The 27,974-nt window shown below is 43.0% G+C and overlaps 4 protein-coding genes and 1 long non-coding RNA gene across 10 annotated transcripts; 2 read left to right on the forward strand and 3 right to left on the reverse strand.

The window, feature by feature from the left end:
- Window positions 1–87: 87 nt before the first annotated feature.
- LOC125970083 (protogenin B) lies at window positions 88–11,108 on the reverse strand. Its single transcript, XM_049722041.1, has 19 exons — window positions 10,929–11,108; window positions 9,939–10,238; window positions 8,236–8,380; window positions 8,029–8,162; window positions 7,565–7,861; window positions 7,336–7,495; window positions 7,003–7,250; window positions 6,492–6,656; window positions 5,974–6,279; window positions 5,210–5,395; window positions 3,851–3,946; window positions 3,591–3,777; window positions 3,361–3,488; window positions 3,116–3,286; window positions 2,797–2,979; window positions 2,596–2,719; window positions 2,387–2,513; window positions 2,212–2,319; window positions 88–2,138 (listed from the first exon to the last, which is right to left on the reverse strand). The coding sequence occupies exons 1-19, from the start codon at window positions 10,984–10,986 to the stop codon at window positions 1,776–1,778; spliced, it is 3,486 nt and encodes a 1,161-aa protein (XP_049577998.1). The 5' UTR covers window positions 10,987–11,108; the 3' UTR covers window positions 88–1,775.
- Window positions 11,109–11,848: 740 nt separating this feature from the next.
- Window positions 11,849–17,173, forward strand: ighmbp2 (immunoglobulin mu DNA binding protein 2). The gene is made up of 16 exons (XM_049722050.2): window positions 11,849–12,039; window positions 12,267–12,349; window positions 12,713–12,882; window positions 12,960–13,155; window positions 13,249–13,346; window positions 13,589–13,752; window positions 13,827–14,027; window positions 14,125–14,272; window positions 14,347–14,521; window positions 14,603–14,785; window positions 14,852–14,970; window positions 15,099–15,193; window positions 15,358–15,481; window positions 15,570–16,355; window positions 16,412–16,611; window positions 16,938–17,173. The coding sequence occupies exons 2-16, from the start codon at window positions 12,273–12,275 to the stop codon at window positions 17,133–17,135; spliced, it is 2,934 nt and encodes a 977-aa protein (XP_049578007.1). The 5' UTR covers window positions 11,849–12,039; window positions 12,267–12,272; the 3' UTR covers window positions 17,136–17,173.
- rapsn (receptor-associated protein of the synapse, 43kD) lies at window positions 15,589–23,138 on the reverse strand. Of its 3 annotated transcripts, none has more exons than XR_007481957.2 (8): window positions 22,898–23,138; window positions 22,102–22,440; window positions 21,015–21,173; window positions 19,833–19,931; window positions 19,621–19,743; window positions 19,132–19,460; window positions 18,436–18,727; window positions 15,589–15,739 (listed from the first exon to the last, which is right to left on the reverse strand). XR_007481957.2 is itself a non-coding variant. In XM_049722145.2 (8 exons), exons 1-8 carry the CDS (start codon window positions 23,120–23,122, stop codon window positions 18,655–18,657), a joined length of 1,272 nt encoding a protein of 423 aa, XP_049578102.1. In that variant the 5' UTR covers window positions 23,123–23,138; the 3' UTR covers window positions 17,174–18,654. The 3 variants fall into 3 exon arrangements, 2 of the variants coding, with proteins under 2 accessions (XP_049578102.1, XP_049578100.1); XM_049722145.2 differs by lacking the exon at window positions 15,589–15,739 and having other exon boundaries at window positions 17,174–18,727; window positions 19,132–19,331; window positions 19,407–19,460; XM_049722143.2 differs by lacking the exon at window positions 15,589–15,739 and having other exon boundaries at window positions 17,174–18,727.
- Window positions 22,562–24,481, forward strand: LOC125970165 (uncharacterized). The gene is made up of 2 exons (XR_007482026.2): window positions 22,562–22,637; window positions 23,131–24,481. It is a non-coding gene; the product is annotated as an uncharacterized lncRNA (long non-coding RNA).
- kbtbd4 (kelch repeat and BTB (POZ) domain containing 4) lies at window positions 24,231–27,971 on the reverse strand. 4 transcript variants are annotated; one of them, XM_049722126.2, is made up of 7 exons: window positions 27,850–27,971; window positions 27,661–27,745; window positions 26,938–27,395; window positions 26,735–26,876; window positions 26,469–26,575; window positions 25,608–25,752; window positions 24,231–25,472 (listed from the first exon to the last, which is right to left on the reverse strand). In XM_049722126.2, exons 3-7 carry the CDS (start codon window positions 27,388–27,390, stop codon window positions 24,892–24,894), a joined length of 1,428 nt encoding a protein of 475 aa, XP_049578083.1. In that variant the 5' UTR covers window positions 27,391–27,395; window positions 27,661–27,745; window positions 27,850–27,971; the 3' UTR covers window positions 24,231–24,891. The 4 variants fall into 4 exon arrangements, with proteins under 4 accessions (XP_049578083.1, XP_049578078.1, XP_049578080.1 ...); XM_049722121.2 differs by having other exon boundaries at window positions 24,231–25,752; XM_049722123.1 differs by lacking the exon at window positions 27,661–27,745 and having other exon boundaries at window positions 24,231–25,752; window positions 27,850–27,953.
- Between the last annotated feature and the right edge of the window lie 3 nt (window positions 27,972–27,974).

The following is a 27,974-nucleotide window of genomic DNA, read 5'->3' on the forward strand; positions in this document are numbered from 1 at the left end:
GTGCGACTATAAAACGACATACATTCAAATCTATTTAAGTTTTCAAACGGTTATAAAGTAGATCAAGTAGACAAGGAAACAACAAGATGTTTTTTTCCCAAGAACAATTTTATTTATCGTCTGCAATAATCTTGAGAGTATCAAAAAGTCGCTTGCAACATTCCAACCCATAAAATACTTTGTTTTGTTGCACTCTTTGGGTTAAAAGGAGTATTTTGGTATTCAAAAGCATGGAAATCAGGGAAAAGATCATTTAAATTAACAGTCAAGAGTACTCACTAAATCTACATTTGGCACCTGAGTCAAGTCAGCAAATTTATCTGTGGCATTCATGTCAACATTTGTAATTGTAGTAATGAAGAACACAGGAAAAACTCTGAGCATGACATTGACAATATGAACTTGGGGAAATGCCACACTGAAACTGGGACAAATACTTAAAGGCCCATCTAAAGTAAAGGTTCCGACCTAATTCTCATTAAGGTGAAATACGATAAATTTTGCAAACTCAAGTTAAAAAAAACATGTCATAAAATCGCTTTCTACAAATCAAAACTGCATAGAAATATAGCACATTTAAATTCAAATTGTGTAAATGAACCCAAAGAAAATCACTAAATTAGAGACTTAAAGCTTCTTTGGTTAAGATAATTTGTATTACAAAGATAGAAAAATTGATTATGTTGCTCTTCACACACACTGGGTTTCCATTTTGATAGTCAGAATCCTTCTTTGTCACATCTGAACGGCACATATCATGGAGGCGTTGATAACAAACCCCCATACATCACATGGGGGGGTGGGTCAGTATTAGACAATGTGTGCCCAAAGAATAAATACCATCATCTATCACTGACAAGACACACAGGATCAATAGTGTCCACCTAATCTTGCCAAGGATCAACTGAATGAAAAGCCACACCCATGTGAGGAAGCAGACAACTCTTTGGATAATAGCATCGGTGTCACCGCTGCACTTAGCAATGGTCTCAAAAGGCAAACGGAACACAAGCCACGAGAACTTGCGCTAAAGCTTTCACCAGACTAAAGTTTACACCGAGAAAAAGCACCATTCGGAGAAAAATTTACATCAATGGCACAGAAGTGGATTTTTGGCAAAGACACCCTTCATGTACTTCTACTGTATTTTTGGTTGCCTATTATGACAAAGTCTTTGGGTACAAATGTTTCTGTCTTTGGATCGAGTATGCAAGGCCCGTTGCAGTATTAAGGCCGTGTTAAAGCTTTGAGTTCAGTGCACTGGAAATGTCCAACATCTCGTACAACCCAAACGGTTTGACAATATCTAATGCACTTGTTTTTTTTTTCTCGAGTCAACCACACAAAAGGTTGGGGGGGAAAAAAAGACAAGCAATGGGAAACAAAAGCTCTTTCAACTGCAAAAACACACACCATTTGGAGGTAGCCATGATGAGACAAAAACTGAGGTAGACAATCAAGGACCAATGGAAAACAAATTAAATATGACCAATGTATCACAGCATATTATTTCAAACATTCATCATGGGTGAGTTTTGGTTTAGGACAGACGATGCCACAAAGACCAACAGGTAGAACAGCGAGAAGACAAAAAAATGAAAGAAAATGTTGGGACCAACATTCATACAAAATCCTGAGGTAGATCTGAAGAAAATCCTCCTTCACAGCAGCTGACTTCCTGTTCCCTTGTGCTACAGGAAATAAGCAGAGGGCTCAAACCAGGAAGCAAACGAGGTAGAAACGATAATTTGTGGAGCCGGGTGAAAAACGGAGAGCTAGCTGCCACCCGAAGCGCAGCCGGATCGAGCATCATCCGGGGTGGAGATATGGTAGCAAACACACTTTTGCTTTTCTACCCGGAAAGACGCCTTCGGCTCGGCTACATCTGCATTATCCGGAGTTTCTGTTTTGGAGCTTTGACTAGTCGACAGATTGCTCATCTCTTCATTGCTTTCCTCGTTGGAGTAATGTCCGGAGTCTCCCGTCTCTTGGCTGCTCTCGCTGCTTTGCGAGGTCTCGGTGTGGGAAGGTCCGAAGATGATCTCCCGAGATGATGGAGGCAGCAGCGCGGTGCCTAAATGCTCCTCATAGTGTAGAACGGTTTTGCCAGTTTCATACAAATGGACCCTCCCTTCAACCTTAAAAAAAAAAAAAAAATAGATGTCAACCTTTTTTTTAAGCTGGATGAGAGTACGATGTCGCAACACTTACATCAATCTCAGTTGGTGTACTGACATCTCTGTTAAAAAGAAGCCACTTCTTGCTTTGATTTTTGCTCATGACAGGACCCGTGCTATTTATCATTATATTAGATCCACCCTAAAACACATGACAGAATTAGAATACTACAGTTTTTAAATTATAACTTTTTTAGGTCTATTCTTACTTTGGCATCTATGAAGTTGGTACTCATCATGGGAATGAGAGCCTCAGCGTTCTCGACGTGGCGCTCGTGAGGCAAAGACAAGCCTTCGCCAGGCGGCACAGCAACAATCTTGTGGTTAGAAGATTTCCTGGAAAAAAATAGTACACATAAAAATTCCAGTTATTGAAAATGAAACCACTTTGTAAATCCACAGCGATGAAAACAAGTACCTTGGTCTCCCTTTACTGATGAGGATCAAGGCACACATTACAATACAGGCCAAGGCGATGCTAACGCCAACGATGATACCAGTCATGGATCTCTGGTCTATGTGGTAAAGACCATCTGAGAAGACTGAAAAAAAAATCAACAAGATTATACTTTTTTTTTTAATTCAAATATTTTAAATGAGTGACTCTTCTGTTACTCACCTGCGGTATGCTGAAAAGTATCCGAGCGCCAGGCGTTTTTGTTGCGTTGGACATTTCCACGTTTCATAACCAGCTCGACGACGTCAGAAAAAGGCCCGTCCCCCACCTGGTTGGAGGCAGAGATCTTCACCAGGTAGACATTCCCTGGTTTGAGCTTCTCCAGAAGAGCCATTGTATGGCTTCCTAGTCATGGTACAAGAAGCAGACATTAGCGGGCGGAATACAAAAAGGGAGAGTTGAGAGAGGATGTAACTAAAAAAAGGACACAAATATCTAAATATGGAGGATTGTGGGGTTTATTTTGTGGGACACTGCTCACCCTCTCTTTGAATTATTTGCCAGCGTCCGGCCATCCAGGATGTCTGGGAAGCGTAAAGTATGGTGTAATGTGTAACCACCACGTTGGCCTCGGCCGGCTCCTTCCACGATACCAACGCCGTGTCATCCTCGATCAGAGTTAGTCTCACTCCTGTAGGTGGTCGTCTCGGAGCTGCGGAAAAAAACATGAAGAAATCAAATATTTGCTGGAGAATATATCTCAGGTTACTTTTTATGATGATCAACCTGCTGGTTTTGTGCAATGGTAAACCACATGGCTCCAAGGGCTCGATATCTGATCCACGTGAAGGCGTACCACAAACTCATAGCGAGTGTTTGGCTCTAAATTTTGCATGGTCACATTTTCTTGGGTGCTGGGGGGATATAAACAACAACCCTCAATATCTAAAACACTTCATTATCTTCAGCAAAGGAAATTATTTGATGTGTGAGACAAAGATTGTTTGCTAGCTTACGTTTGGAGGTAGCGTACGCCGGATGCATTGTGTGTGCCCACAATCGTGTAACGGACAGTGTAGCTGACGGCCTTCCCAGACGGGAAAGTGGGACGGCTCCAACGTAAAGAAACTTCAGAGGAATTACTGGCCAGGATAGTCACATGATCAGGCGATGGAGGGGTGGCTGCCATTTGGTCTCTTGCCGCTGTAGATAGCCAAAGCGACAACATGACTACAAATGTAAACAAGAGAGATTTCAAAGTAGAAAATGGACTCACAGACACATCCAGGGGTACTGATGGCTTGGTCTGTCTCATAGCCGTCTCCTGCTTGACTAAAAGCCAGGATCTTGATACGATATCTTCGCCTGGGATCTGGAAGACATAAAAGATATTTTAGTTTTAACATCCAAAGAAGGCAAGCACTAGAGGGCAAAGTGTGGGGGTCATAACTGCCCCCCCATGCATGGACAATGCATGGTCTCCTATGTTACCCCAACCTGTAATTATCATTTGTTGACCAACAAACCCTTAGAAAAAAATGCTTGTAAGCTCAAACTTATCAATCAAACTGAATTTATTCGAAACTAAAAATCCACTAAATCCTACGTTGTTGACTGATGCTTTGGAAATAAAATAAGAAACTTTGAAACATCCAAAAGATCAGTCTTTGACATGTTTGAACCTAAATACACCGTTGCTAGGGCTCCTAAATCAGGGCATTTTGGGGTAGTGTTAAGATTAGTTTTATGCCTTCCAGTGTGAAAGGTCAGCTTATGGGTATTGACCATGGAAGGCGGGTGTCCAGGTCTGTTGTGGGGGCTGGGCGGAAGGGCAGCCTTCAGCTGCCGGGAGTCGAGGCCCATGGGACCGGAGGGGGGTTGACTTGGGTCACCGGGTCAGGCCAAGATAGAACAGACGGAATCTGGGTGCAGGACTCTAGGACGAGAGGGGAGGGGGCGGGCTTTTGTTTTCCCTCTCACATTTTTCCGGGTGTCCTTGTTGTAGCTTTCAACTTGGAGCAAGCATGGCTTCAAAGTTGTGCACAACAGCTACATTTCTAGCCTATTTACATTTTAAAAGCTGATAAATATAATGGTTTCATATTTTAGCAGATCAAGTAAAAGAGAATCAATCAACCTTGCTTGGTGATTCACATAAAGCTGAATTTTATTTTAATCAGCATGAGTCGGCTCAGTTTTATATTGATTATTATTATTTTATTCTTCTATATGGACAGCACAGACTAGCATTGGGGGCAGGGCACTAATTTGAGACTGCTGTCTCACAGTTAAAGGTCAGTGGTCCTGTCCAGTTCTGGCCAATCCCAAGGGTCTGTTGCATGTGTGTCGCGGTCCAGCTAAAAAGGGGGAGGTGGCTAAAATCTGGTAAAGCAGGTCTGGCTCTGAACACAGCACAATAGCCAGGGGTAATTATGCAAGTCACTGGATGGGAAACGGTGGTGGGAGGGACATCTGGACACTGACCTCTAACCTGGGGAGCCTGATCCCACTCAATAGTGCAAGCAAACGAGAGCGGTCAGCTCACATCGATCTGTGTCGCGGGCGTAAATGCAAATGCTGCACTCAACGGACACGGCAGACGTATGCTAATGTTATCAGTTGCGTCCACGCTTACCAAGGCCGCTGATGGTGTAGGTGTAGGTCTGAGCTTGCAGCTGGATGACGGGCTGTTCCGGTTGACTTTCCTCATGGTAACGCAAGCGATAGCCAAGGACAGCCTCCATCTCCGGGGCGGTTTGCCAGCGCGTCACAATGGAAGTGCAGTTAAGCGGCTCAAGTTGAAGAATAGGGGCTGAGGGCACTGAGAGGGCACAGAAAGGAGCCATGAGATCAATACGCATTCACTCTTATAAGAAAAGAGCAGGGAGATTTGAGTGCAGGAAACGGATGCAATGCAGCATTATTGTTTTTGGTGTATTTGATTGAATAACACGAGAGGAAAGTGGCTTCGATTATTTTACTGCTTCAGCACTTTGGACTGTTGGGCAGCTCATCAACACAAACGTATGTAGACCGCGGTAGCAAAAAAAAAAAAAAGCTTGGAAGAAGACACCAGGATGTGAAAAGAAGCTATTCTCTCCCCCTCCCCAAACACACACAGACGCCGGAGGGCCTCTCTTTATGACCCATGACTAAGGCCGCGCTTACATCACTGACAGCGGAGGGCAAAGGTTCCAGAATAACCAATACAAAAGCTCCGGGACAATGCTACGAGAACAAACTCCAAACACAAGATGGTCCTGAAGAAGGACCTTCCAAAAAGCAAATTGGGATTGTATGATTTTCTTATTGAACCTTTTACGTGACGCCGAAAAAACACATATAAAAGCATTAACACAGAGCATTTAAAATTTTCTTTCTACGCCAACGCAACTTTACCTTTGCGACTGGATGTCTTGGGCGTACGGTGGGACGTCCACGCTGAGGGCTCACACCAACCCATTCGGGTGGCTGCGGCCATGCGGAGCAGGTAGATGGTGTCGGGCTGGAGGCCCTCCAGGAGATACTCTGTAGTATTCTGAGGCAGCTCCACGGAGATGACCGTGTTGTCTGCGGCCGTGCGGTAGGACAACTTGTACGCTGACACCCGACCGCGGCTCACTTTGGAGGGAAGCTGCTGCCAGCTCACCTGGATGTCTGTCGAGTTGCGGCTTATCAGACGTAGCTCTGGTGTACGCAGAGGCACTGGAAAATAAAATGTGAAAGTACGAACATGGCGATCTAACTCTGAACAGTCTTAGTTGAATTTTCTACTCAATGACTAGAAATGGAAAATGGCAACATCCCCCCCTGTGTTCCCACTCTTAAGGTGTTGTGTACACACAAGATTTACATTGACTTTAACTAAAGCGTCAGAGTGATTTACTGCAAGGAATGCTGGGAGTCTCAAAGCTTACCATCCTCCAGGGTGTGTTGACTGACTTGATCAGACATACGACTGGCTCCCATTGGCATGTAAGCCACGATGTAGAAGCTGTAATTCCTAGCAGGCTCTAGGTCATCAATAATATAACTGGTTGTGTCGTTGCCAATCACAACTTGGTATTCCTCGTTGTTCAGACCTGACGTGCGGTGGAGAACGTGTTAGGTTTTGAAAGAAAAAAAAAAAAAAAACTAAATGGTATAAATGTTATTGTGCTTTTGTAAACCAGCACAATAACTGCTGTTGTATAAGAACTTTTTATTTTTTAGTGAATAGAAAAAGTCAAAGTAACATACAGTTCTACAAGATTCTAAATGGTATCTTTACTTTTCAGTTCAAAGAGCGAGTGCACAATGGCTTTCAAAGCCTCTTAAAAAAAACTGCCATTGTCAATGGACAGCAACAAGAAATTGCCTTTCCAAGGACAGTGCATCACATAACACACTCATCAACTTGAAATTTTTTTTTAGCCATCTTGGTCTCACCTTCGGCTTTCATATAATGGATGGAGTAGGCTATGACTTTGTCAGCATTGTACAGCGGTCTCTCCCAAGCCAACAAAATGGCCGAGCTCGAGATGGTCTCGGCGTGGGTGTTCCTGGGAGCGCTGGGCCTGTCCTCTGACATGACTACAATAAGTCGTGCCAAAGACAGCACAGAGCCCTCTTCGCTCTCTGCTATGCACTGATAGATAGCATCGTCCTCTGGGATGATCTGGGTGATCACCAGTTTACTGTGGGAGGAAGAAAAATAGCACACAATCAATACAAGACACGAAAGCCTTTGGCCAATTTGTGTAATAAATCTGTCTTGAATACCTGTTGTACATCTTAATCCGTCCGTTTAAATGAACCTCTTCGCCGTTCTTTAGCCAGCTAATACGGGGAGGGGGGATTCCTTCGGCTTGGCAAATAAAACGGGCGGTACCGGCTCTTGGACGGGTCTGGCTCTCGGGGCGCTCAACGATCGATGGTGGTACTGAAAAGAGAGATTTACAAGGAATGAGGTAAGTTTGACAAATTTTATCATCAAATCGCAAGGTTGTACCTTTGACAGTGAGATTGGCAGCAGCTATGGTGAAATTGCGGGTTCCGGGAGTCGTGGCTCTGCAGATGTAGACTCCGCTGTGCTTCGAATTGATGTCACTAATAACCAAGTTCCCGTTGCCCAACACTTTGGCTTTGTATACATCGATGGGTTTACTATCAGCGCGACTCCACGAAATGATAGGCCAGGGGTTTCCAGTGGCTAAGCACTCCAGCACCGCTGTTTGGTGGAGAGAAACTGTCATGTTCTGAGGTCCGGCGATGATTTTGGGCCTTTGACGGGTTTTAGTGTCCGCACCTTTAATTAAAAGAATATAATAATAATGATAGTAATAATGGATGGATAATAATGATAATAATAATGATAATAATAATGATAATAATAATGATAATAATAATAATAATAATCTTTCTAAACAAGTTCCATCCATGAAAGATTCAAACAAGTTAGTGTCATTTCTTCACCTTGGCTGACTGTCAGCTTTGCCTCTTGACTCTTCTGCCGACTTCCGATGTTAGTTGCGACACATCGATATTGCCCGGCGTCCTTCGCTTGTACATTGTGGATCTGAAGGACTCCACTGGGCAAAACTGTGATTCTGCACACAAACAAATCATCACTTGTATCATGACTGTATGCGAAATGACTCAAGGCTAACTGAAGGTACCAACCTGTCTGTTTGTAGCGGCAGTGTGCTTTGGTTAAACTCCCAGGTGATGGTTGCAGGAGGTCGGGACGTGACTCCACATGAGAATCGGGCCACCGAGCCCGCAGTCACCTCCGTAGGCAACGGGTGGAACAAAAACTCTGAAATACCTGAATGGAAGTAGAAAAGCCAAATAATCAACTCGCGGCTGTATACATTTTTGACTTTGATCAACTTCTAGGGTTAAGCTAAATTTTCATTAAGTGTGGTCAATCTGAGGCCTTTGCATCTCACAAAAAGCCTAATATGCATTAATGTGGAAGGGGCCCTCCTTAAAATATTACCAATGACCTTCACTCATTACGATGATAAGTCTTCCCCTTCCCCCGCACACACAAGAAACAAGTCAATATCATGTTAAAGAAAATCAGTAACCCATTCTCCCCACTGAAACCCCACATTGAAATCCCCAGCTTTGGGAAAACCAAATTAAAGAGGGAACCTTGTAATTTACAACCTAATTTCATGCACAAATTACATGCGAGTTTTAAAACATAATTTCCCTTAAATTGGCCTGAGATAATTTACCTTTAAGTTTCTCTTAAGAGGTCAAAGCTAAATTAAACGAATTGTTGTGTTTCTGATGTTGCTTGTATCATCTATCAGTTGGTCAAACAAAACAACGTGCTCTTTATTTTCACATTCTGACACCCTGTGTTGGATGAGGAATTATGATGAAAGTGCTAATGTGCTCAAAAGAGTGCCAGCAAAAAAGCCTTCCTGGATGGTTTTGAGAAAGCCACAATCACTCACTGTGGCGTACTGGCCATGTTCATTCACAAGAGAAAGTGTCCCACATTCAACAAAAGGCCTCTCTGCCTGACAGGGCAACACAGGGGTCGATCCAGTGAAAGGACTCGTGTCCTGGGAGCCGACGCGGTGGGCCGGCCCAGTCACAGCAGCCATGTGACATCACAAAGGCCTTCTACGCTGACCTCTGAACCCCAGGACCTCTGGACAGAAGGCGAGCGGCGAGAGGGGGGGGGGGCATCCTCCAACTCCACGCCCACAGATGACCAAAACCTTTAACCTCTTCTCACACAAAAGACTGGACGATGGACTAAACTTGGACTTTTGGGGGTTTTAGTGGTCTTTTTTTGTTTTTTTTCAAATTAGTAAAACTAATTATTTTAAATAGGCACCATCTATAAACAAATCAGCATAGTAAATGCCTTGTAACTGCACATTTACGATTCTTTTCCCCCTCTATAAAATAGAACTCATAAACATGGCAAGTCGTCGATGCAGATGTTTAGCATAAACTTCCTGTCTTCAAAGTCAACATTATATTTATGCTAGCAACACTCGATATAAATAATCCTCAAACCAATAAGCGACACAAACGGGCCCATTGAACAGACACAGCTGTCCTGTCCACTGATATGTGAACAAACAAATGCGCTCCCAACCTAGTCTTTTCTTCTGGGGTGGTCAGGGGTACTCCAAACAAAGCCCAAAGGCAAACAGCCTTTCAGAGATTCCTCTGTGTAGCCGACCATTCAGCGATGACACACAACTCCAACACAATGCAATACCGCGGGCCAAACGAAAGCTTAGAGTATTTTTTGTGGGATATTTAGACACTATTTTTAACTTAGTTTTAAAAACTGTTTAACACCATAAAGTGAATATTATTGTCACTGAAGTTTTTAAGAGGCTAATACTTACATGCGATAGTCAAACGTGATCTTTGGCTGAGGATGGCTCCAAATTTGTTTTTGGAGAGGCACTGGTAGAATCCTTCATCTGACTCCTCCTTGGTATGCTTTATCTTTGGTATGTACAAGGAGCCATTTGGTAAAAGCTGGATGTGCTCACTTTCTGCCAAGTGAACACCATTTTTCAGCCACTTGATGGTGACTGGAGGCTGCCCGTGAGCTTGGCAATCCAAGACAGCGGGGTCCTTTGGTAGAACGGTCACATCACTGGGCTCAGTGATGAACGACAACTCACTGAAACATAAAACACCTAGAGGAGGAGAAAGCAGCATTAGGGACAGATTGATAGTTGATACAATTGCTTTATCAGATATTGGGTTATTTCAGTGTTCCCATCATTACAGCATTAAATGGAATTGTTTGATGATGTACCTACAATGGGCTATTCATTAAATGTACTACATTGTAATAAGTAGATCAAGTCTACACACAGTACAGAAAGTATAGTATTTGTACTTTGTGTCTCTCATATGAAAGGTAATATGAAAAAATAGACTTCATCATTAGTTTGGGATCGTTAGTCAATATAATGATAACACAAAACAAATTGAAACCAAGCTACTTCCATGTACCTGTCTAAAAAGGCCATAAAATGTCCCATATATCCAGATAACCATTATGAGTCCCAATTTATATGTAGTACAAACATATTTCTCCATCTGCGTTATCCAAGCAAATGATGGATATAGCAGGGGATTGTTTTTTTTTTTTTTTAGAGATAATTTTTTTTGCATTACAACTGGAGGGGATGAAAACCTTAGAAGCATTTTTTTTAATCATAGAAAATACTCCATGCAATATATGAACATTAATAGCAAGTTGTTTCAGCTCGCTCGCAAAAAAAAAAAAAAAAAAAAAAAAAACACGGAGACAATCAGACAGTTAACAAGGATGGACGCAACATTCCCTTCCGTGCGCACACGAGAAACAAAACACTTACTTGGTGAATGCAGAAAGGAAACCAAAATTAGCAACACTTTCATCTTAAAGTTCGCCATTTATCCACAGTGCAGTCTCATTTTTCCTCGAAAGCGAACCTCCGCGCTCCTGTGTGCAGCTTGGAGGTGCCCCAATCATTAAAATGCTAGCAGCGGAGCAACTTCAGTCGTGCAGGGGTGCGGGGGGGGGCGGCCTCAAGTTTACACATGCGCAGACTACGTGGTTCAGAAAACAAATCCAGATAGCGACATTAGTGCGTCTAACGAGCAGAAGAGATGTTTTGCCCCTTTTGTGTAAACAGATACGACAATAAAGCCGTTATTAACACTTCAAAATAAAGTTTTATTTCATCCCAAACAATAATCATAACATTTGTGGAAATGAACAGTAAATTGTAATTAGAGATGGCTAATGTGTACTTTTTTACTAGCGCACCAAATTTTGGAAATATTTTCGTTTTTTGTTTAACCTCTTATTCAAAAATATTACTAAATAATATACTACATGACATATTATATTGGTATATTACTTTTATTGATATTATGAATACCTGATCAATCATGCATCATCAAATTAGAGCGGACGTGCTGAAATGGAATCAGACGCTCTTGCACTTTGTTGTCATTTGTCACACAATAATGAACACATTAATTCATTATTTGTATAGGCATTACCAAGGAGCATGTTCACAGACTGCACCAGTCTACCCAGAAGGTGTTGCCATATTTTTTTATTTTATTTCGACATTTATAAATTTTATTTATTCCCTGGTACTACGAAGCAGACTCACAAACCACTTTCATACAGCGCTGTCATAATTACTCCCCTTTATGATAGTACAACAGTTACCTAAATAAAATGTAGTAGGTTTTAGTCTTTAGACGTGCAAAATGGTCAACAGGAGTTATATAAATTGATTTGTTCGTGGAGCGACAGGAAGCTCAGGCTTGGAACGGAAGTTTGACAGGTGCTAGCATGCTACAAGCTAACAGCCGGCTGTATTATTCAACAACAAAATGTGGTTTCATGCTTGAAACTCAGAAATATTTATAGTTTTCTTTTCCCGTCGCCTTTTCATGATCGTTGCGGATACTTATTTCTAGCTGTCACGGGTGAGTGCGTATTTCGATCGCGCAGGGAATGTTGTGAACGTGCTGTTAGCACGATGGGTGAGTTAACCTGTCAACATTGCGCACAGTGTATTTTAGTGGTTCTTATAAATAAATGAAAGTGACCTTACATATCATACATAATCGCGCAGATTATTTAGTATCCAGTGCATCATGTTGATAAGTGTTTTTGGCTTTTTTTATAATAATAAAAATTATTGTTATTTTAGGAAGAAATGGCAGTGGAAAAATTCGTTTCAAAGACACTGGAACTTCTCCAAGAAGAGAGGGAAGCTGAAATAGATGAAACCAGGTTTGTGAAGAGAACTTAATGAAAACAATTTTCAAAATATCTCAAACACAGCACCCTTACTCTGAAATTTGTAATTACTTTTATCATTTGTCAAAGCTGACTTTGACTTTGACTTTTCTGTATATATTCAGTTTGTTGAGTATCTCACCGTACTTGCATTGGCTTTTCTCCGGCTTCCTCGCACATACCAAAAGCATTAGGTGTAAATGTGAATAGTTGTCATTTTCTGCAATTGACTAGCAACCAATCAAAAGTATACCCAGCCTTTTTTCCCAAAGTTAGTAGAAATAGACTCCAACTTACCTTCAACCATAAGATAAGTACAATAGAAAATGGATGGATTGTTTCGTTTTCTGCCGACAGGGCATGGAAGGAGAACATCTCACTCAAGGAGCTTCAAAACAAAGGAGTGTGTCTACTAAAACTTCACGTTGCAAGTCAGTCCACAGGCCTGTATGGTCGAACCGTTCTTGTCCTTGAGCCAAGAAAGCATCTTGGCCTCTCATCTCTTCCGAGCAATAGCTTTGGACCTGGTAAGATAGAAGAAGAAAATTGTTTTATGTCTGTGATTTTGCTACTCTGGTTGTAAATGGTGTACTCTTTGCCACAGGGGATATTGTTGGTTTGTATGACTCCAGTGGAATCAATGAGATGTCTCAGATCAGCACAGGCATTGTGACACGGGTCAGCCAGACCTCCATAAGTGTGGCTTTTGATGATTCAAAGGATGGGCTCAGTTTTGATACTGAGGGTCCATACAGTCTCTTAAAGTTGGCAAATGATGTAACTTATAAACGAATGAAAAGGTATGGAGTGCATTTTTTAATGTGTATTTAAATTGACACTTGTATAGTTGTGTCATATATGAATTTTTTGTTTTTCTGTGTTTATGCTGGCAGGGCTTTAAATACGTTAAATGGATACAACAGTGGACCATCTGCAAATCTGATCAATGTTCTCTTTGGAGAAGCTAAACCTTCTTCTCATTCCCAGCCACGTAAGTGAGAAGAGACTTATTTTGAGACGTACGCATGTTGTCCTTGTCTATAAAATTTTAGTTACACAAATGACAAGTGTATGAATGGCACAATATTGACAGCTTACACAATGAGATCCAATACAAGAGCTGTATCAAAATAAATATTTCTTACCTTGTGGTTTGCAGTGGTGTAGAAATGCACTGCATCAAACTAAAAGGTGTGTCTAATGTTTTTTTTTTTTGCTGTTGTTTTCTATTAGATGAAGTTAAATTCTTTAACTCAAACTTGGATGATTCCCAAAGAGAAGCAGTGACTTTTGCTTTATCTCAGCGAGAACTGGCAGTGATTCACGGACCTCCAGGAACTGGGAAAACCACTACAGTAGTGGAGATCATTCTGCAAGCTGTCAAACAAGGCCAAAAGGTGCAACAAGAAGCTTTTTACAGTTTTATTAAACTAAAGCAACTCACTTGAGCTGTGATCTACTTTTTGTGCAGGTTTTATGCTGTGCCCCTTCAAATGTGGCGGTGGACAATTTAGTAGAGAGATTAGCCCGGTGCAAGGCTAAAGTTCTGAGGCTTGGTCACCCTGCCAGACTGCTGGAGTCAATACAAAAGCATTCGCTGGATGCCATCCTCGCCAAGAGTGACAACGCCAACATTATTGCTGATATACGCAAAGACATTGACAAAGCTTTTGTAAGTATGTGGGACACAAACAAATGAGATTAATTTGCTAACCAATTAGTTGCCGATTATTTTTTGACACCTTGAACTTTATGTGTAATCCTCTCAGATGGGAATGAAGAAGAAGAGTGAAAAAGGAGAGCGGGGCAACCTCAGGAGAGAAATAGGTGAACTGAGAAAGGAGCTGAAAACCAGGGAAGCCACGGCCTTGGTCCAGATTCTGAAAAGTGCCGACATTGTGTTATCAACCAACACAGGTTGGTCAAGTAGCCAGATGGAAAATGGCACCTGAGAATCATCATGATAGTGACCAGGGTCCGCTCATCTGCAGGTGCGTGTGATGATGGGCCTCTGAAGTTCCTGCCGGCCGATCATTTTGACTGGGCAGTGATTGACGAGTGCGCCCAGTCGCTGGAGAGCAGCTGCTGGATTGCTCTGCTTCGAGCGCGCAAGTGCATTCTGTCAGGAGACTACAAGCAGTTACCAGCTACCATCAAATCACACGGGTAAACACTTTTCTTCCACTATTGGACATTTTGTCCTATCGTAGAGTTAGATTCTCATTCCTTACCTCTTGGTTCCTTCAGGGCAGCTGCAAAAGGCTTGTCCCTCAGTCTAATGGAGCGACTCATCCAGATGTATGGAGACTTAGTTGTGCGTATGCTAACAGTACAGTACCGCATGAACAGTGCCATCATGGAATGGGCCTCCAAAGAGATGTACCAAGGAAGACTGACGGCACACAGCTCAGTGGAGGCACATTTGTTAAAGTGAGGATCAACTCAGTAAGAAAATAAATAAATGGAAATAACAACTGTACTAAATGTCTCGCACAGAGATCTACCTGGAGTCACCTGTGTGGAAGAAACCAGCACACCTCTTTTTCTCATTGACACTGCCAGCTGCGGTCTGACGGAAATGGAGGTGGCAGATGAGCAATCCAAAGGCAACCAAGGTTACGATTTTTTTTACTTCATTTGACTTAACACTGTAATTTATTTATAATAAATATCAGATTTAAAAGAAAATAGCCATAACAATTACTGTGAGCTTGATCTTTTAACATGATTTTATTTTTCCTAGGTGAGGTTGACATCGTAGCGCTGCACATTAAAGCGTTGACTGAAGCTGGGGTGAATGCCAAAGACATCGCCGTAATTGCGCCGTACAATTTACAAGTAAGTTGTTAAAGTGGGAAACTTTATTCATAATAATTGGAATTGGACTTTTGTCTGTTCAGCTTATATTTTGGTTCCCATCAGATTGTGAGGGTTTAGCAAATATTTTGGGCTAGACTTTTTAACACCTGATAATAGTTTTAACTTTTTGCACCTCTGTGAAGGTTGACCTTCTGCGTCAGAAACTTTCTGCAAGGCATCCAGAGCTGGAAATCAAGTCAGTGGATGGTTTTCAAGGCAGAGAGAAAGAAGCTGTGGTTTTGTCTTTAGTCCGATCCAATCGAAAAGGTACCTCTTTGTGTTTGGTGGCGGTCACATGGCAGCATATTTGCTACCTGAAATCAATTTGGACAATGTTCGTACTTCCTGAATGCAGGTGAAGTCGGATTTCTGGCGGAGGACAGAAGGATAAACGTGGCCGTCACACGTGCGAGACGTCACGTGGCCATCGTGTGTGACACCCAGACGGTTCAGAACCACGATTTCCTCAAGACGCTGGTCCATCACATCACAGAGTACGGCGAGGTCCGAACAGCATTTGAATACCTACAAGACATTGTCCCGCAGAATTACATCCGTGACCACAAAGACACAAAGTCTGACACTTTGACGACACAGAAGGCAGAGAGAAAGAAAGCCAAAGCGGTTCCGAAGAAATCAAATGGAAGTAATACAAACGCAACAAAACACAACAATCCCATCAAGCAGTGCACACCAACACCCGCTGAGGAGGAACAGAAGAAAAAACAACAAGGTGAAATTCGAGAAATGGTGGAGAACTTTCTGAAGAACCTCAGTAAGAGTGAACTCGAGTTCCCGCCGTTGTTCAACTCTCACGACCGACTGCTGGTACACCAGATTGCCGAAGAGCTGGGCCTCACACACCAGAGTAAAGGCGAGGGCAAAGAAAGGTGTATCACCATCTCCAGGCCAACAGCACCAAAGGAGGAGGAAAAAGAAGAGAGTGAGGCAACAGTCGCTTCCCAGGAGCAGGCCACTCCTCAACACCCCCCGAAGGAATCAACACCTGAATCTGTGTTGGATTTAAAAAGTTTACATATTGAGCGAATGAAGAGGGAACAGCAGAAAAGGGAAGAAAATGGTCAACAAAAGAAGCAGCAGCAAATTTCGGTTGCTACAAAGAAGTCCGCCCCTGCTAAAGGTTAGCAATGAAAATGTCTTTGCTGAACTTGTGCTAACTGAGTTTTGCTCTCCCAGGAAAGAAGCCGACCAAAGCCGGCGCCTGTGAAATAGCGGCGGCTGCTTCACCGGATGATGACTTTGACGCCCTCATCCGCGCCGTGGTGAAGGCAGACAGCGTGTGCGGTTTTGTCAAGTGTAAAGCCTCAGTGCTAACTCTTGGACAGCTTTGCCTTTTCTGCAACAGGCAATATTGCCTCAGTCACCACATACCAGAGGTAAGGTGGCGGGAAAAATCTAAACTTTACAAGTAGACTTTTTATTATTTTAAATTTGCTTGAAAAGCTTGTGCGATTACATAATTCTTGTTTCATCAAACCATAAGTTTGAACTTTTCGGCCAAAATAATTAAGGCTGGACAAATATGATTTTTAAGGCAAATTATGACATTCAACAAATAATTGTAATTAGATAATATTTGAGGCAATCAAGTGCAATTGGATAATTTCCCCTCGCACAGCTGATGAGCTCTGAGCACATGGTTGGGAATCATGTTTCTTAAACCGTCATTTGTTCAAGTCTAAAAATGTTTGTATCATTTTAGGTGCACGGCTGTGGCGATAAAGCCAAGACTCACGCTCGAATCAGGATTAGCAAGGAGGGTGTTCTTTACGCCGGCAGCGGAACAAAAGACAAATCCATGGACCCCACTAAGAAAGCGCATCTACACAGGAAACTGGACTCGAAACTCAAAGATATGGCAACACAGAGGAAAACAAAAAACAAAGAGAAGGATGGTTGATGATTGTGGAATAAAGCTGTGCCAGGCCTGCCGAAAAATGTTTTTGTTTTGTCCCCCTATTTATTCTGTAAACAAAATACAATACATTGAACAAGAGGGTACATTCACCCATGTTAAAACACAAAATAGAGAGGCAGATCACTAATGTATGCAAGCAACATTGTGTCGCAAAGACAAATCTATGATGGAGGATCACAGCGACAACTGCGGACGTGCAACTACAATAAAGCTATTAACTTCCTACTCTTCATTTTCTCCTTGTAGCCTTACGTTTGCCAAGTTATTTTAATATCATGTATAAAGTCAGCTTCGACTAGTATCTCCCATCTCCTTGCAAGCTACAGGACACCAAAATCCATCATTATTCAGTCTGGATGTGCGAACCATGAGAGGTAGTTTATTCTTGTCAGCATTGGGGAAATACACCTTTAAAGAAAAAATTGTCCTGTTTTACTTTTATCTTTAAAACTTTTTTTTTTCACTCTGAAATGTGACCGCATTTCATGTTTAAATATCAAATCAATGTCAAATTTAAACATATCTTAGTCAAGAAAAATACAATCACTGGTCACAAAATTATGTACACCAGTGCAATCTAAAAGAGCCAATAAAATATGTAGCTGTATAAGTATTCTCCCTTTATAAAGATATCACATTTTGACGCTTCTAAAATGTTCAACAAAATAAATGTAACAAACACATGGTTACCGCTAAATAGTATTATTGAAGGTACTGTATATACTCGAGTAAATACATGACTAGATTTGGATTAATCCGTGTTTGGCATTCTATAGTCAATGAAACATGCAACATCGGACATGCAGACTTCTCAATTCTACAAAAGCTCACTGCCATTCTTCCTATCTTTTTTTTTTTTTAAATGACCAATTAATCCCTAGTTCCCCAAAAAAAGCAACTATAAGATTCCCTGTTCGGCAATCCGTGTCCTTCGCTACTAAAGTTCGAGATATGAACGGAAAAAGGAATTTCTATGAAGAACACAATGTGTGTTGATCCGGCTCCTTAAGTTCAAGGAGAAAACAGCTCCATAAACATGTTTTTGTAAAGACATGATAGTCTCATTAAGTTTTTTGCAAGACACCTCTCCCCTAAAGTTTACGGTATGTACAGTAATAAAATATCACGTGAAGAATTCAATAACAGCTGAATAGAATATTCATGATGCAAGAAATGTTCTTAACCTTATTGTACAAGTCCTTTGCTACTTCTTCTCACTCTGTAACCAAAGGCCAAATACTGCAGCCTATATTCAAAAGTGGCAAACGGACGTTTTACCTACATCGTTCTCTTCAGTCACTTCCAAAGTGATGTCAGTAAAGAAGACGAGTGAGTCCTCAGAGTGGGGCGCACGGCTTCCGTTCAGCGTCCCTCAGCGTAGGGCCACGATCGTCATCTCTTCGCCGAGGCTGCCCGCTTCTGTCAAGAGCGCTCGGCAGCACGTGAGGCCTCAACGCACCGTGTTCGGTTGAAGGTAGCGAGAGAAAAAAAAAAAAAAAAATCACACAAATCCTGGCTTCATGGAGTTTTTGAAACACTTGGGACAGCCTTTTGTCCCGTTAGTCTGCAGACACCTGGAAGGAAGACCACCAAGGTTATTAGTTAACAAAAATGAGGGAAATTACTTGTATGTACAATTGAAAAACTTTTTTTGTAAATTAAATACAATTTTAAAAAGGTTTTTTTCTGTTGTTGTTGTCTTTGTCAATTAATTTCGCACAAAACATTTTGGAGTAGATTTGAAATGTTTTTATTTCTGTATTTAAAATTTGAGAATTTTAATATATATTTTTGAAAATTCTCTTGACAAATGCTTCATGTATTAAAAAAACTAAAGCTAATGCTAAAACTAAAGCTTTGTTTTAAAAAATAAATAAATTAACAAACCTGCTCTAAAACCTGATTGAAACTCTGAAACAGAATTTGTAAAAACACAATAAAAAATACAATTACCACATACCAACTAAACGACACTCACTTATAGTGGAAAATGTGGGAACAGGGCAAGGCCTGCAGCTTTTGGTCCCTGTCCCCAATGGACTCGCCACACATGCCGCAGTAGAGCTCCAGCTCCTCCACGCACTGCAGGAACTTCACCACCTGTTCACGCAGCTCCTCCTGTCTGCCCTGATTCCTGTAGATGCCCTCCCTCAGGCAATGGGCCTTCAGCGTGCACAGCTTCAAGCGCAAACACAGCGAGATCATCGGTAGAATTTGCACGATTTTACGTTGATGGCGAGGAACATCACAAACCTTGTTTCCCATTCCATCTGCCAAGGCCTGAGCTCGTTCCAGAGAATCCAGAGCCTGGATGATAAATAATATATCAAATACGTATACAAACACATCAGTTGATACAGGTGTACCTTATGTTGTGTCCAGTCAGTCTATATACATATGAGACGTTAGCTTTCTAGCGGTAATTAGCCACGGCTCTATAACTAACAACATGTTCTAATTGGGGTACCTTCATATATTCTTTCAGCAGAAGCCAACACTTGGCCACTGCCATCTGCACATGAGCTTGCCCAAGTCGATTCCCAATCTCAGTCATGATACTCAACGCCGACTCGTAACGAGGGAATGCTTTCTGAAAGAGACAAGAAGTTCAAATGGTTCCAATCAAAGCTCATTTGACTGACAGAAGAAAATCAGGGAACTCAAGTGATGGCGACTTACATCACAGTCACGCCGATAGCGGTGTATGTCTGCAAAGTTCAGCAAACACAGAGCCTGCAGAGGACGGTCGCCGTGCTGCAGAGCAATTTTCATTGATTCCTTCGGAAGGAAAAAATTGGAGTGAGCGGAGAATGAAAATTAAAAATGGCACCATATGAAAATAAATAATCTGGGAACGAGAGGGGCAAAAGATGACTTGTGAGATATTTTTGAGCTTTCGCCCTCCATTCTAAATATAACCGGATGTGTAAATTATTTGGCTAAACACGTTTGGTGAATGTAATAAATCTGAAAAGAATCTTGCTATTTTGTTCCTAGACACAAAGTCAATGACATCGTTATTCCCTGTCCCCTTCCACAGCACATAATTAGAACAGAGAGCAGAGGAGACTAAAGGCCCTCCTCTTCATTAACACTTTAAACCTCTGTGGGCATAGTTTGGTGAAGGTCTAAGGTCTAGTACAAGACAACAACTGCTACTCACACCTGTCAGCAAGCGAGCGTGTACTGTATCAATGGATTTGACATCAGCAAGGCCAAAGACCTCACTTGTGAAATATTTACCATAAGCAGTAGTGGTACAAAGAATACTTTCGTAAATGCAAAGGCTTTGCAAAGTCAAAACAAGTTGTTAACAAATCTGACAAACTTGAACTCCTTTTCTCACTCGTCTGTCATTGCCGACAACGAGGCGCTCTAAAATGGCTGCACCAGAAGAAGCCCTGGATGTCAAGTCGGACTTTTGCAACAACAACAAAAATACCCCTTCCTTGCTCTCTCATTTCTTTCTACATATGTAATGTGCGTACACTCGCGGCAGACAATGAGGCGCTCTTATGGAGCCTATCCGGAAGAAAGATGAATTTTCAGGGTGAAACATACCTAGCTAGCTAACTGCACGTCACAATTTTATTTGATAACCGTCTTTAGAGTTTTCTTCAAACACGTATTATGTATTTAGAAACAAATCCCCGAACTTACTTTACAGGAACTTTTAACAGCCAGCTCGGTTAAAAATGAAACTTGGACGTCTTTAGCCGTCAATGGCAGTGAATGATTGTAGAGGAGTTGAATCAGTACTTTTACCAGAGTCTTAGGTATACACATCTTGTGTCAAGAATTTGGGGGGTTATAAATTTGTTTTGTTTTTACACCCTGAGTATAAATATAGGTTGACTGTACCTCACAGCATTCCATGGCGTCCGGGAGGCGCTCCAGCTTCCTGTAGGCCACGGACATGTGGTACTGACTCATGGCTCGATACTTGAGGCTCCAACCTTTGCCGTAGTCGTTGACCAGCTCGGCTGCTTTGCAGGGGAAGAACAGAGCTTTCTCGTAGTCCTGCGGGCAGACATTTTCAGGATGAGTCAAAATATGACAGCGTCCAAATAAAGAAGCTCAAACTGGGCACTTATTTGGGGACGTGTGCATAAAATAACACACGAGCACATTCTCCACATGCCACATGGTCACAATGTCATTGAAACCAATCCTCCACGGGGAGCTGGAGGATTACTCTTACAAATCTCTGATGTCAAGGCTACGCCATGACGCCCCCCTCCCACAACCCAGAGTGGGTCCTCATGACTAACAATGCTCACTACTGCATGAGCTAACAGTTGGTCATGTTTGTTTGGACGCTCCGCGGTGTTATCATGCTCTGCAAATACGCATCGGTGGAGCTTGCGATTGCACAATCAAGTCACACGTGCCATCCGATGTCAATGGGCTGCGGCTGCTGTTTAGCCTCGCTATAAAAGAAACAATGCACAAAGCCAAATAGAGGCCAGCATACATGTTATTATCCCTGAAAAAATTGCATAACAATATTTTGCTTTCTCGTTTCCTGTTGGTCAACGAGATAAATCATCACGATAGAAGAACATGGGCTATCTAAGTCAAGGGTGGGCCATTATGACTGTCAACGCCTTATAATATATACAGTATAGGCTACACAATAAACTGGTGAATAACTAGTTTTGGAATCAGAGACTAGTAAAAACTGTTAATATTTTAAATAAATGTGATTTAAATTTATTTAACATTTAAATGTGAAAAAATGAATGCTAATATAAATTGCTTACAATTTTTCTAATTTTTAAAAGTGAAGACAATTTTGTAATTTTAGTATTGACACATGAAGTCGATATACAATTTGTCTTCGTGGGCCACATACACATACACATATGGCGGGCTGTATCTGGCCCCCGGGCCTTGAGTTTGACACCCATGATCAATGTATTTGTGAGTGACCGATGTCATTTGTTACCTTCAGGTGGACGTAAATATTTCCCAGACTGCAGCAGACTCGGCACTCCAGCATCTTGTCGTCATTGTTGTGCGCGTAGCGCAGGGCCTTCTCATAGCTCTCCAAAGCTTGTTGGAAGTGGCTGAGGCCCAGGAAGGCGTTGCCCATGCTGAGACACACCTGCCCGTTGAGCTGCAGGCTGACCGTGGTGCCTTGCATGTTCAAGCAGGTCTTACAATACGAGACCGTTTTGTGAAAGTCGCACAACTTCTCGTTGCTGCGCGCCAAGTTCAGGTAGCCTTCGGTCAGGTAATCCGGATCCTCCATTTCTCGAGCCGTGTCGATTTGATCCAAGGCGTACTGCGGAGATGAAATAATGTGAACATTGCTTGAAAATGATTCTTCAGTTGGGTGAAAAGCGAGCGGCGCTTGAGTAAGGCCGATTATGTCAACAAGACACCCCACACTGACTATCGGATTGCGGTACACTTATTTACTCTGCATTGGGCGCAAGCCACACATGGAAGTGGTGCTAAGAAGATATCACCTTTGATCCGGTACCATTTAAAAACATCTCGAAATGTTGTTCTAAAAATCTATTTTTTTTAAAAAATATTAGCTAAATGAAAAGTGGAAATGCGCAATTAGTGCGCAGAGTAGTTCCGATGATACGCTGATAATATTCGGAGGCATGCGCTCTTGAAATTATGTCATGCGAGAGCAGATTGTTGGTTGCGTAACACTGATGACAAATGAACAGCAATTAGATTTAGCGTAAATGTTTTACATACGTTAGTAGTTTGGCGGGTAGTCTTACCCTGAGCATGTCTTTATATTTTCCCATTTCCGAGTGCGCCGTGATCAAGCATCCCAAAACTCGAAACTTCCCTCCAGGATCCGAAGTTTTCTCCAACACCTTTGTCCACACTTGCAAAGCTTTGTCGGTCTGATTGGACTGGTACAGCCTCAGTCCTTTCTCAATCTGTTGCTTGGTTTGGTCCTGGCCCATCTCTGTATTGAGGTGCCTCATAAAAATATTCATTTGTTTAGGCCATTGGACTTCGGCGAGATAGCGAGAAAGCAGATCTCCGCCATGCTGAACACTGAAGATCCCCTGAAGATGATCCCCCGCGAGCGTGGTGCCAGAAGGCCTAACACATCCAGATCCCTCAACTCCGGCTGCGCTGGGACGGAAAGGAAACCGGATCCAACCGAGTCACGACCATTATCACCAGCGGCTTCGTGATAAACCCGAGAGCCGGGCGAATATCTTCCCCATTTAACTCTGCAGTAATCCCCCTAGGCATGAAGGTATCAAAGTTCTTCTTCGAATTTCTGTCTGAAAAACTCAAAAGAAACACGTTTCCTAGCCGAGGGCTAGCGGCGATATCCCAGAATATCTACTCCCTCCGCACCCGAGCAAAGGAATTCTCAGCACCCCTCAGTCCAACCCCCTCCACCTTCCTCGTAGTGCTGGTGCTATAGCAGATGGCCTTGTCACTCCAAACCATGTGTCCCCTTCAGGAATTCTGCTTTGTCCTCAGCAATCCGCCTCAAGGTCACCAGAGCTCCTAGCGATCCACCTTCATACTAAATACCATTTTCATTTAACATCACTTGCCTTGGGATCGCAAACACAATACAATATACCCGACACCCCCCCCCCCCCCCCCCCGGCTTAGACAATAGGTGCAAGTTGTCTTTTCCAGGTTTCCCAGAGCTCGGACGTGAGACGGCGATGTCGGAAGTGGAGAATCGTGGGGCCTTATGGAGGTGCATATGTGCTACCAGAAAGCCCTAGCGCTCATCTCAGCGTCAGCAACTGACGCTTAGAATAGTTCACAAAGTCTGTAAGCGGGCTTGGGTTTCAGCCGCATAGTCTCCTGCAGCACATCAATGGGATCAAAGGTAGTAGCGTTGACTCCTTCGAGTTCCTTTTAGCTCACCGAGGAGACAAACACCTCTCGCTATCTTCATGTTCGTGCGGCCATTAAAAGGGGGTGATTGTCGTCTAGAGAATAACTTTTTTTTGTCGATCTGGCTTGACGATAGTGATGGTCCTTGCGATCCACCTCAACGATTTTGGAGAAACCACCCCTCCCGCGGGTAACAACCAATCAGAGACAGGCATATTTTGGACAAAAGTGGCATTAAGTTGCTACAGCAATATATTTGACCAAAAACACGGTACATTAAAAAAAATACTTTTGAAAGACAAACACCTTTGAAAAGTGAAAAAAAGAAAACATCAACTGTTATATGGATGCACATCAATATTTGACAATTAAAGAGCCCATCAAACATTTCTTTACGCAATATACTGTTCATACGAGAAACATTTATACTTGACGCTAAGTGCATGCGTGTGTGTGTGAGAATAAACATACCAGTGTACTCATCACGCCGTCGCCAGATATTCCATGACTCCTCCAAAAAGCTGGTAATATAAAAATAAAAAACACATTTAAAAGAGCGAGGATAGGTTTCAGGCGACCCTCAATAGAATAAAGTGTATGGCTGGCCCGAAATGAAGCCGTGTTCACTGTTACGGCCGAAATGAAAAGGTGAGAATCAGAAAATGTGTACGACAGTAACGGGTGGACTGGAAGGCCTGGCTTGCCACCACTGATCTAAGCTTGTCTTTATGGACCCTTTTTGTGAAGTGGTGCATGCTGGGAGAAGGAACTTTTCCCCAACAGTTGCCAAAAGTATTCAATGATCCAAAAGCTGATTGATGAACCGATTGAAGAGGTGTGTCTCAACATTTGTGTCCACACAGTGCGTTACGTTCAGAGCGAGAGAGAAGAAAGGTTAGGCCAAGACAAATTGCCAGTTTGTCAAGAGGATTTTCAGTCCTCTGATAACGGAGACGACGGATGTCGCCGGGTTGAACTTTAAGGTGTTGGCGTCGCCTTTCTTACACTTGTCCCGAAAAACGTAGATGCAGCCGTTACAGCTGGCCACTTTCCACAGTGAGGGCACGCAGCTCCACGCTTCGGGAAAACGCAGGCGGGTGAAGCTCTCCAGCAAAGGGTTGTAACAAACCAGCGAGTCTCCTTCTGCCACGATGAAGATGACGTCCATGTGGACGGCAGCGTGCATGCATCCAGCGAACGGCAGCATGTACGGTTTGATCTGACAGTTCTGGGACGTGGTGTCAAAACATTGAATGAGGCGCGACGGCTTGGTAAAAAAGTCCATGTCGTTTTCCTCACCGCCCAACAAATAGATGGTACCTCCCAAGTTGACGCCGGCGGCTCCCGAAACGGCCGTGTCCAGCTGGCTGGTCTCCTTCCACATGTTGTCCTTCACCGTGTAGAAGATGACAGCGTTGGACAGCGTGTCCTGCAGCGTCTTGCCGCCCAGAGAGTAGATGGCGTCCTCGCTGGAAACTGACACCATGGTGTGATGGAGGCGGTCCCGGGGTAGCGGCGCGCAGCGCTCCCAGTCCATGGTGTGCATGTTGCACTTCCACATGCGGCGCGGGATGGAGCCACCCACCACGTAGAGGTCACCCCCGTGCTTACAGGCAGCGGTGATTTGGTGACACAGGCTGTTCTGGCCGCTCACGCTGATGGCGTCGTCTTCGTCGCAGTGAAGCGACACGGCCAGGGAGTGAGTCCTCGTGTCCTCTTTGCCGATCAGGTAAATATGAACGTTCTCACCAATTTCCTGGAGCCGAAGGAGAAAAAAACAACTCAGATACAGAAAATAAAATATTATTTGCCCATATTCGGCTTTTTGACATGTGAGAAAGAGTTTGGCTATAATGAATTTGTTCAGAGGCGGCTCGGTGGCGCACTGGGTAGCACGTCCGCCTCACAGTTAGGAGGGTGCGGGTTCGATTCCACCTCCGGCCCTCCCTGTGTGGAGTTTGCATGTTCTCCCCGGGCCCGCGTGGGTTTTCTCCGGGTACTCCGGTTTCCTCCCACATTCCAAAAACATGCTTGGTAGGCCGATTGAAGACTCCAAATTGTCCCTAGGTGTGAGTGTGTGTGCGATTGGTTGTCTGTCTCTGTGTGCCCTGCGATTGGCTGGCAACCAGTTCAGGGTGTCCCCCGCCTACTGCCCGATGACGGCTGGGATAGGCTCCAGCACGCCCGCGACCCCCGTGGGGACTAAGCGGTTCAGAAAATGGATGGATGAATTTGTTCAGACATAGACATTAATAAAAGGTATTGTTGAATATTTTTGAGACAAGAATCCAATAACAGTCATGTGTTGTTGAGCGTTTTTATGAACTTTTGACATGTGAGAAAGAGTATGGCTATAATGAATTTGTTCAGACATAGACATTAATAAAAGGTATTGTTGAATATTTTTGAGAGAAGAATCTAATAACAGTCATGTGTTGTTGAGCGTTTTTATGAACTGTGCCAAAATTGTACCTTAAGATTTTCTTGAAGAATGCAAGCAAACTCCTCTCTTTCCACTTTGTTGTGATTTATCCATGACTCGATGGCCACAGTTGGATTCTGGGAGCTTGGAACCCCATCTAGAAGGGAAAACAAAAAAGCATAACCATTTTGATAGGATATTAGTTTGAAGACTCTTCCTATAAATTTAAAAAAAATAATGCAATGAATGTAATGTTACGTAACACACTCGACTTGTGAAATGAGCTTGAATGTTTCTAAAAATGCACAAAGCAGACCTTTGATGATGTCTAAGAGCAGACAGAGGGGTAGATTGAGGAATTCCTCAGTCAGATGAAGTTGGGCCAAGTGGATTTTAGCACAGTGTTTGGCAGACGTGTACAACTCCTGGTCACTGTGCCTGTCTGCAAGCCACATCACCTGGACGAGGACATTATCATAAAACACTTAAAACGATTGATAAGTTGGAACACCAACTCACCTGCAGACAATTCTTGACCTCCACAGTCCGCGAGAGAAACCGAGAACATTCCTCAAAAAGAGCCGTTAACTGGTACATATCTGCCATCTCGTAAGTGTCCTGCAGCTCTTCCACCCTCAGTTTAATGGTACCGTGGTAGATATAGTCAACCAGCAGCTGGAAGACAGCGGCGCTTACATCCTTCAGTTCAATACAGCGGTTGTGAGACTCCTTGAGGTTGGAAGTGAACATGGAGCGGAAGAAACTGCTCTGCGCCGATAGTACGAGTCGGTGTAGGTGGAATTCTTTGCCGTCCACTGTGACGGTGACGTCAGCAAACAGGCCGTCTTCCAGGCACAAGTCCATGATGCTTTTCACCACCCGGCTGGAGTGGGAGCGGTCGGTGAAAGTGTAGCCCTGAAAGTAGTTCTCCTCGCCCCCGACACTGAGGCCCCCCTCCTCACTAGACTCCATGTCACCTGGATGGACAATAACAAGGATTGTATTGTACCAATACAACACGTTCAGCTTTATTGTGATTTATTTGGCAATTTTTGTAAGACCTATGCGCAAAATCTAACAGAAAACAATGAACGCACAAGCTGAATTGTTACTGAAAGAAAGCCAGAATGTGACTCTAAATGAAATCCAATTGGCATAATGTAACCGAAACCAACACACGTTAAGACATAAGACGAACTATATAATAAACAACAATATTTTGATGCTTAGTATGTGATATACCAGTGTCGCGTAGATCGCGTTAGCACATGTTAGCACAGCTCTCTGCCCAGCGCCGAAAATAATCCATCCGTCAATGGACGTTTGCCTAGAATTTTTTTGTTCAACAAAATAATATCTTAGAATGACAATATTCAAACAGGACAATCACTTTCACCCACTTTAGTATTAAGAAGCAGCGAAATTACTCACAGGAAGTAAATAAACTTTGCTACGGTCAGCTGATCATTCTCTTCTTCTATTATGTGTTACCAGACGGCGTACGTACACTACTGCCTCTCACAGGCCAGAAGTATATTGCATGAACATAATACAGC

This window comes from Syngnathus scovelli, chromosome 6, assembly GCF_024217435.2.
Source record: "Syngnathus scovelli strain Florida chromosome 6, RoL_Ssco_1.2, whole genome shotgun sequence".
NCBI classification, from domain to species: Eukaryota; Metazoa; Chordata; class Actinopteri; order Syngnathiformes; family Syngnathidae; genus Syngnathus; species Syngnathus scovelli.

Coding starts and splice junctions, on each gene's coding strand:
- LOC125970083 (XM_049722041.1), bottom strand. CDS start 10,986: ATGGCGAACTTTAAGATGAAAGTGTTGCTAATTTTGGTTTCCTTTCTG. Junction 7,496..7,564: donor TGCCAATCTCACTGTCAAAG/GTACAACCTTGC, acceptor CTCTCTTTTCAG/TACCACCATCGATCGTTGAG. Junction 3,489..3,590: donor GGCGTACGCTACCTCCAAAC/GTAAGCTAGCAA, acceptor ATATCCCCCCAG/CACCCAAGAAAATGTGACCA.
- ighmbp2 (XM_049722050.2), top strand. CDS start 12,273: ATGGCAGTGGAAAAATTCGTTTCAAAGACACTGGAACTTCTCCAAGAA. Junction 13,156..13,248: donor ACTTATAAACGAATGAAAAG/GTATGGAGTGCA, acceptor TTATGCTGGCAG/GGCTTTAAATACGTTAAATG. Junction 14,028..14,124: donor AAGACATTGACAAAGCTTTT/GTAAGTATGTGG, acceptor TAATCCTCTCAG/ATGGGAATGAAGAAGAAGAG.
- rapsn (XM_049722143.2), bottom strand. CDS start 23,122: ATGAATATTTTTATGAGGCACCTCAATACAGAGATGGGCCAGGACCAA. Junction 19,461..19,620: donor TGCTGAAAGAATATATGAAG/GTACCCCAATTA, acceptor TTTATCATCCAG/GCTCTGGATTCTCTGGAACG. Junction 18,728..19,131: donor TCCCACATTTTCCACTATAA/GTGAGTGTCGTT, acceptor TCTTCCTTCCAG/GTGTCTGCAGACTAACGGGA.
- kbtbd4 (XM_049722121.2), bottom strand. CDS start 27,390: ATGGAGTCTAGTGAGGAGGGGGGCCTCAGTGTCGGGGGCGAGGAGAAC. Junction 26,877..26,937: donor AGGTCAAGAATTGTCTGCAG/GTGAGTTGGTGT, acceptor GTCCTCGTCCAG/GTGATGTGGCTTGCAGACAG. Junction 25,753..26,468: donor TTCTTCAAGAAAATCTTAAG/GTACAATTTTGG, acceptor CTTCGGCTCCAG/GAAATTGGTGAGAACGTTCA.